The 8,327-nt window shown below is 45.5% G+C and overlaps 1 protein-coding gene across 1 annotated transcript in view; it reads left to right on the top strand.

Annotated features, from left to right (window-relative positions):
* Positions 1–5,727: 5,727 nt before the first annotated feature.
* The window catches only part of PLCD1 (phospholipase C delta 1), a 51,656-nt gene continuing 49,056 nt past the window's right edge, over positions 5,728–8,327 (top strand). The window contains exon 1 of the mRNA XM_048951712.1: positions 5,728–6,370. Coding sequence (XP_048807669.1) covers positions 6,337–6,370 — 34 coding nt within the window. The 5' untranslated portion in view covers positions 5,728–6,336. The remainder of the gene's footprint in view (positions 6,371–8,327) is intronic.

Genomic DNA, 8,327 nt, shown 5'->3' with positions numbered 1-8,327 from the left:
ACAGTAGTGACCCTCTGACATTCACAAATCTATTCTGGAGTAACCAGAGAGAAACCCAAGTTGTAATCCCCAATTTTCATATACATTTTTATTTAGTCCTCCATTTTCATATCATTTTCCAGTCTGAAATCAGTGTAAGACGTTGTAACTCTCGGTAACTCTTAAAAGTCTTTAACTGTGACCAACAGATTAATAGACAAATCCTTTCATTATTTCATTCATTGCTTTATTTGGTGGTTAGAGCTGGTTCTGATAACTTGTACGAAATGGGCAAAGGGTGTTGGAAACCTACCAAACACTTAAGATATACAGTTTGATAGACATGTTTCTGGCTTAGAAAGTAAAACTTCTGCTCAAGCAGAAGTACCTCATTAATTTTAATGGGACTTGTATGGAATTATGCCAGAGAAGATTCAACTTGACACATCCCAGCATCTGTAGCTTTATTTTCTTGTGGCCATGTACTATTCTGCTGCAATAAATGGTTCAAATGCATCAACCTCCTTCAGTCTGAAGCTATTTTGGCACTGCTGCTTGTGGTGATAAACAAGGAACCTGGCTGCCCTACCCATTCTCTGAACTTCATGATACTGCATTGTGTTAATTACGTTTCAATCTTATTTATAAATTGCAGTGGTTTACTTTGTCCAGTAAGTCCTTCACAAACCCAATAATCTCACTGCTCTTTCAGTGTCATAAATCCCATTTCTGATTTTTTTCCAGTTCATCTCCTACAGGAAGCTGATTTCCAAAGGGGCTGAGCTCTGCCAGCTCCTGTGGAGATGTGTGGCTGTTCTTCCCCACATTGCAGTGTGCTTCTCACAAGGTGAAAGACCAGCAGTTGCCAGAGATCTGGCAGTGTTGAGAAAAGGCCTAAGAGTAAATGTTTGGTGGAGCCAATGGAGCAGCAGGACCAGTCTTTTGAATCCCAGAATCCTGCACAGGCAGGGAATGCGACATATTATCAGCATGAAACACCAAAAGAAAAACAGTGGTGATAACAAAAGAATACCATGACAAAATGTGAGTCATCAGAGTGACCGGGGTTGGCCACCCTAATTGACACATAGACTATGTAATAAGAGCCCTGAGCAGCTCTTGCAATGTAAAAGGCATTTGAAAATTTTACATTTTTCTGTTCATCTGTTATTGTCTTGACATGTGACATGATGGTTGGATGCAGAGAGGTTGGTATGACACGCCATATAAGCTTCAGTGATGGCCTCAACCAGTAAGCAGATCGGGAAGAGATGGCAACAAACAGTTCAATGAACACCAGACCGTAACGGAAGTGTCTGAGAAATCCAGGCCCCACTTTGGTGTTTACATGACCTCTGTCTAATATGACATTTTCTTTTGTGCTGGTGTCAGTAATTCTGCTGACAGAAAAACCCCACCTTGCACCCGAAGCTCACTGCTGGACATACGACCCCAAGTGGCTCTTACAGTCCTGACTTCTTGTGGTGGCAGAAATCTGGAATCCTTCTTGCAAAGCAAACAAAGCTTTTATCTTTGGGAGAGGCAGTTGGGAACATTTCTGAGATGTGAAGGGTGTGTGTGAGATCTGCAAGGCAGAGGGAGCCAGGAGGTATCTTCTCTGTAGGAAATACTTGGTGACCGGGTGGTGAGCATTCCTCTGAGATTATGAACTACTCTTTCCACTGTGTACAGCAAACACTTGAGTCACGCTTTCAGAGCAGAGTCAGGTGAAGTTCTGCCTTGTTTTGGGTTTGCTGTAGTTTACAGTTCACTGTTGAATCAAACCTCGTGAACATTTTTGGCTTTGAACTCTGCAGATGCTCTTAGCTGCCTGGACTGGGCTGTGTGCACAAAGAAGAGTAAAAAGGGTGTAGGTGTGTGCGAGGAAAGGAGCTCTCTTTGGCCGTGCAGAGCCCCACTTCGGTTGGCCATTTTAGCACAGCTGTGTGTGAACGCATTGGAGGTGGGTTGGACATGGAGGCCCATTCCTTCAGCTCACATTCCTGCTGATATTGAACTCTTCCACACTCACAACAACAGATCAAGTGGTTACATAAAGGTGTGCCCTGGGTTTAGGACTTGGCCCTCATTAAAAATATTACGGCCTCAACTTCGCTCTCCCTAAAAACTGGCGGTTCTACTTTGGGAAAGGCCTTGAAAAGCCCTGACTGCCTCTTGGTGAGTTCAGCAAATGATGGACAAGGAGAGCAGGGTGCTCACAGAAGGTTTTCCTATTCATTTGAGATGGAATTGCTTTTGTCTGTTGCTCTTCACTTTGGCGTTAAGTCTTTTTGGCTGGAAGAGGAGTGTGAAGAAATGCCTGCCTTAAACATCCTCAGCTGAGAGCTGAGCGTGGCACAGTTCAGCTGTCTTTTCTGGACCTTCAGCCTGTCTGGGCTGTGGTAGAATCAAATTAGAGGTGCTGTGGAGGAAAATGGGCTTCATAAAGCCTTTGTGCCTCCTTCAATCAGGAGCTGTGGGATACCAGCATTGTCAGCGGTGCAAGTATTTGAACTTCAGGGGTTAGAAGAAGCTCTTCTTGATAGTCTGGGAAGATGGTGCATGTACTGAGATGGGTCCTCTACAATCCTCCTCCTAGGAACCTCATCTCCAAAAGCCCACTGAGGATCTCGCAGCAGCTCTGGTCTCTTCCTGCTCAGAGATTCCCTCTCAAGAAACACATTCTCTCTGCACCCCTCTCTGATGGACCTAAGAAATGGGCTTTGTGCTCCTTTCAGTCCTGACAGCCCTCGCCTGTGGCCAAGGGGAGGAGGTTGCAGAAGCTGAGCTCTCCCTCTTGGCTGACAGTCTCAAGAGAGTGTTTCTGTTGGCAGGGAGAAATGGAGTAGGGAACAAAAAATAGCTGGTTTCTTATTTCCTGAGTCATTGCTGTGTCTAGGTTTCTTTCTGCACTGATGATAAAATTGTGCAATGTAGGCTTTGGGTCCTTTCTTATCCTCTCCCTCTCCCATGAGATTTCTAGATACTCCCTTTAATGCATTATTCTGCATACGGTTCCCATCCACAGCTCAAACCCATGTGAATAAGGAGAACGTACTCTGTGCACCCAGGCTGAGGAGCCCCTCCTCTCCTTGATTTACTTACCCTTATTCTATCATTTTAATTTCTATTGGTATTCCACTTTTTTTTTTAATCTTTTAGGGAAGGGAATATGGCAGCCACAGGCAGCCAGGATCCCAGCTCTGAGGAGGGCCAGAAAGAAGGAGGACAGGAGAAGCCTGCAATGATGGGGATTCTTCACATTCCTCTCCAGCCTGGTAGGACGATTTAGGGATTAAAATCCATGACAACAAAGACAGAGAAATAACGCAGCTTTCCAAGACTTGGAGAGCCATTAAATGTAATAACTGCAGCATGCAGAAAGCTGGGAGACACCAAGCTGGGCTCAGCAGTGAAATCACTGCTCATGGGTGGTGCCCATTGGGGTCCGGAGAGAATAAATCCAGCCCTCATAATCTATCATGTATTTGAGGAACTGGGAAAAACAGGCTTTTCTGTTAGGTTTTGTCTTCACTGCTTAAAAAAGGTGCGTTCCTCCTGTAAAACAATCCGTGCGTGTTAACTCACCTGTTGTGAAACCCTGGAGGAAGCAGTTTTATGAAGAGATATAGAAATAGGGCAGAAGGAAAGTATGCAACCACAATAAATAAATACATTACGGTCTCATTGTTACTTTCACTGTAAAGGTTAATTTTTAAAGCAGATTGAGAAGACAAACTTGTTAGGTCCATGCCTAACAAGGGCACTGAAGCGCCACTTTACAGATGCCATGATGGATCTGCTCAGAATAAATTGTCTTTATTTAACTCTGGCCCTTAGCAGCAGGATTGTGAGTGGAGACAACATACACAGAGAGGCGACGTTTAATTTTAGTAATACTGAACTCTGCCCTTCAAATCCTGGTTTGGTCTCAAAGATCAAGAGCCATGGAACTGGTCGGTGGACACAGCTTAGGAGGTGTATTCGGAATAGGAAAGAAACATTCAGAAATTCAGACAGCTTTTAAAAAATAAACCAAAAGATATGACCATGCAGCTGTCGCCTATCTTATCTTTGCATTTTGTTACAAAGCAAATTGTTTTCTTAGGGCTTCCAGATGAACACTGACATTTTGCATTTTATCACCAATATTAAACTTGCCTCTCAGCCGTAATGTAGGTTTAACTGGGAAAAGGTCAATCCCCCTTAACACCCTAAGCCTCCTGGATCAGCCAAAACCCAGAACAGGAAGGCAAACAGTGAATGCTGTGATCTGAACAGGACATCAGGGACTTGAGTCTGATGGGAGTCTTATATTGCTCTTTTATTCTTAGAATATATTAGCAGGATTTCTGCAGCTCACACGACTCCAATAGCTCCTCATGCCACCTTGGTTTCATTGCTATTCTACATATATATTGGTTTCAGCAGTGCAAAGGAAAAGGAAATCATGGCATGCATGCAGAAATGCACCAAAAGGAATGCTGCCTTGTGAAAGAAGGATCTGATGAGACCTGTGCTCTATGATCTCAGCCTCACTGTGTTTGCCGCAGGGTTTCACTGGCTGTGATGATGACTGCTGTACTTTCTGACGAATGCCAGGAATGCAAGGCTGTCTGCAAACACTTGAGCACAAGTAAAACGTCTGCCAAGGAGGGTGATGCCTTCGCTTAGGGTGGCAGAAAGGTGCCACAGTTCTGCACTGTTGTGAAGCAATGCTATCCAGGCTGTGGCGTGGGATACAGAGAAGGAAAAGGCTTTGGTGTAATTCTGTTTCCTGTCACCACCTTAAAACTACCCTTCTCTACCTCTCCTCCCTTCTGACAGCTATCATGCCCTCACCACCACTGCTTTACTGGAGTTTCCAGTCTGTCTGACTCATCTACAGGCCTCCCCTACAGTCCCTTCTGTACCTCTCCTCCCCATCAGCTGAAAGGGTGATGGGTTTTGGTGGTGTCCTGTGGAAATCCCCCTACTTTTAGGGCTTTTAAGGAAGGATTTATTTTTAAAGATTCCAAAGGGAATCTTTAGGAGGCCTCCAGCTGCCTTCCGGCCCAAAGATTGACCCTGCTCTAGCCAACATTTCCTTGTCCATGTGTTTGCAAAAGGGGGGTATTCCTTCCTGGGTCCTTCTGAAAGTGTCTAAAGGGATGGTGGTGGCTGTAGGGTCGAGGGGAGAACTTTTGAAGGGCACAAAGCAAAATGTCAGCTCTGTATGTTCTCCACTTATTTGCTCTTGCACTTTGTGCCGGCACAGAGGAGTTCTGCTCTATTAGGGCAGCCCGTGTGTTGTAAAACTGCACTCCTGAAGCAGCAGCCTGACTCCTGGCAAGGAGAGACAAATAGTCCCAAAGGATTTATCACCATGTGCATCCCAGATCTGTCTCACTCAGAGAGGGACTTTTTCCTTCTGTCAGTGGAGCTGCCAGGCTCACAGCTGCTGAGAAACAAGGGGTTAGAAGCTTCTGACAGCTGCATCAATTGCGTAGAGATCACCTAAACAACCAGAAACAAAAATAAACAGTAACAAAACAACGATTGAAAACCTCCCTTTACCATTCAAGTAGAAGCTTTACTTTCCCCGCTGTAGATTCCATTTCTTTCTCCTTCCTGCTTTTCCCTGCATTATCCTTTCACCCTTTTAATACATCTAAATGAAGAGAGGGGGGAAGGGCAGAGGAAAACAGCTGTGTAAAAGCCTGAAGGCAGCGAGGAGGTTTTTCTACTTCTGCTCCGTGGTATCAAATGAGAAGGCTGCAAATTTTCTTCTGCTTTAAGCTCCCGCTCTGCGAGTGTTTGTGGTTACAGCTCTGTGCTGGCGATTTCTGACCTGCTGTTTGGCTGCTGTGTTTGTCGTGTCGTGAAATAAGTCCCCAGCAGTGCACACAAACCCTTTCAACCCAGGCACTGCCTCCACCTCTGGGCTCTTCCCTTGGACTTACAGACTGCGGGGTCTTTTTGGGCGCTCGGAGTCTTCTGGAAGGCATAAAGGAAAGGAGCAGAGCGTGTTGGAGACAGCAGCAGAACAGAGGCACAGCTTAGAGCTGCAGGAGCAGGAGGTTGGGCAGCGATGACGGCCAGATTTAATGGGGAGGAGCCAGGGCGAGCACGGCGCTGGGGCTCAGCGTTTGGCTTCAGTCAATGCACTGGGTGCGTGGATGCGGCAGAGAAATAAATGAGGAGTCATAGCGAAGACATCTTTGCAGCCAAGGGAAAGGGAACTGACGTTGGGGATCGCTGGAGCGGGGAGCAGAGGGAGCCTGCCGGGTCTGGCTTCCACCCGCAGCAAGCTAACATCTGGGCACAGCAGCTTCCCGGAGCCCTTTCTGCCGCTGCACGTCGCCTTCTTTGGCGGCCATGGAGTCGAATGGCAGTTTCCTCGGTTGCAACAGTAAGTCAGTAGACGTGTCCTTGCATTTCAGCCCTCCAAGAGCTTTCTTGTCTCCTCCTCTCTCTTCCCTCCTCATTTTGCTTCTGCAACTCTGTCGTTTGCAAGTCACGCAGTGTTTAGTTGTGTTACAGGAGACAACAGATTTTTCTCTGTTAATACAGCTAGCTATGCTGGTAGGATAAGTCTTGGGTGGTAAGTGTGTGTGAGTCCAGAAAAGTTGTTCCAAATCTCCTCCTCCTTTTTTTGTGAAATAGAAAGTGGGATGGATGCTCCCTGGATCAAGTCTCTAGGCTCTGGGGTAGGCAGCAGAGCTGGGATCAATCCCCTTGCTCTGAGCCTGCCCCCAAGGCTCTGTAAATGCTCAGTGAAATATGTTTCTACAAAAAGAAGAAATCCTCTCTGCACTGACAGCAAGTGAGGTTTGAAAAGTCTCAGTGCCAAAACTAGGCTTGTCTGACAGACAGAGTAATGAAACATCTCTTATTTCCTAGGCTGAATTTAGTACATTGATTTGTTACATCTTTCTTGTGCTTCACTCATTCCGATGAGCAGCGACAGCTCAGGACTGTGCTAGCTGCAGCTTGAAATGGGAAAAATCTACAGTACTTATTTTTAGTTCATGAGATGGATGCTTTCTTTCTGCTGACTGCAGCTATAAATGAAAACAGATTAATAGAGCAATCAGTGATTGACCACCGTAAGGTAAAATAAGAGAAAACTCCTCCCAGGCTGATTATCCCAGATCCCAGAAATCAGACAGGAAGGTGAAACAGAGGTTAATGTTGAACTTTTTGTAGGTATCTCATTCATTATAGAACCGCTGGGGAAAGAAAGTTAAGGAACACATCTGGAACTATTAAAAGCTTTCTTATTCTGGTGTGTGGGTCATTTTTCAGTGAATATGACTTGCTTTCTGGGGTTAGGGACCAAGAAGAATTCAGTGTCTGTTCATCTGTTTTCTTGTCCTGGGCAGAAAAGTACACACGTGGTGAATAAGCCAAGCTTTCAGAAATGTATTTACTGAAATTCCTTGACACGTATGTGCACAAGTGCCAAAGTCACTCTGCATGCCAGACTGCTTAAACAAGAAGTGTTGCTCACAGGTTGGTTTGCTAGCAGGATCAGATCTGTGCTGTTCAGTGTGCTAGAAATGTTTCAGATGCTGTGAGTTATGCATATGTTTATCTATGGCCCTCTGCTGAAACTTCACTTCTTTCTGTCCAACAGAGATACAGTGATGACTGTGTTTTCTGTATCAGAATTAACCATGGACACATGGCTCTGTCTCAGTACAATATCTGGCAGTCAGAGCTGAGATTTTTTCCAGTAGTGAAAGTGGACATTACTGTCAATGAGGGCTCTGAAAAGTTTGTGGAGTGCTGTTTGTGCTGTGTTTGGATGGAGATCTGAGTCCTGGAGCAGAAACTGAGCATGCTCCCCTTGTTTGTACTCCCAGCATAAAGCCACTGTGATTTTGTGGATTGTGCCTCTTATTTTGCCTCTTATTATGGGTTTAATTCAACTGTATGGGCTACTTGTTGCTTCTTTTCTAAAGGCTCATCTACATTTGTTACGCAGTGAGTCTCTGCTGGGCTCCATAGGCTATTAATAACTTTTGTTTTGCCTCATGAACCTGGCATGTTTCTGAACTGGGAGTCCTTGTGCTCACACAGAATCGTAGAATAGCTAATTTGTGCTATGTCTTATTCTTATACACTGACCTCTTCATACAAGACACTGTGCACATTGTGCCCAGAATGCCAGAGCCCCGTTATAGGGATGCCTTCTGCCACAACCCAGGGTGGGAGTCAGCAGGGCAGGGTTTGTAAAATCCTACAAAACAGGCCGTTTCCTTGTTTCTCCTGTCAGCTGGACTAACTGCTGGATGTAAATTGCCAAATGAATCATCTCCACCTGCCCTTCTTTAGCTGGGAGTGCTGAGCGGGCTCCTCCAGGG

Source organism: Lagopus muta, chromosome 7 (genome assembly GCF_023343835.1).
Source record: "Lagopus muta isolate bLagMut1 chromosome 7, bLagMut1 primary, whole genome shotgun sequence".
NCBI lineage: Eukaryota > Metazoa > Chordata > Aves > Galliformes > Phasianidae > Lagopus > Lagopus muta.
Note: the sequence above shows the minus strand (reverse complement) of the source record. Positions and strands in the feature narration are given on the sequence as shown.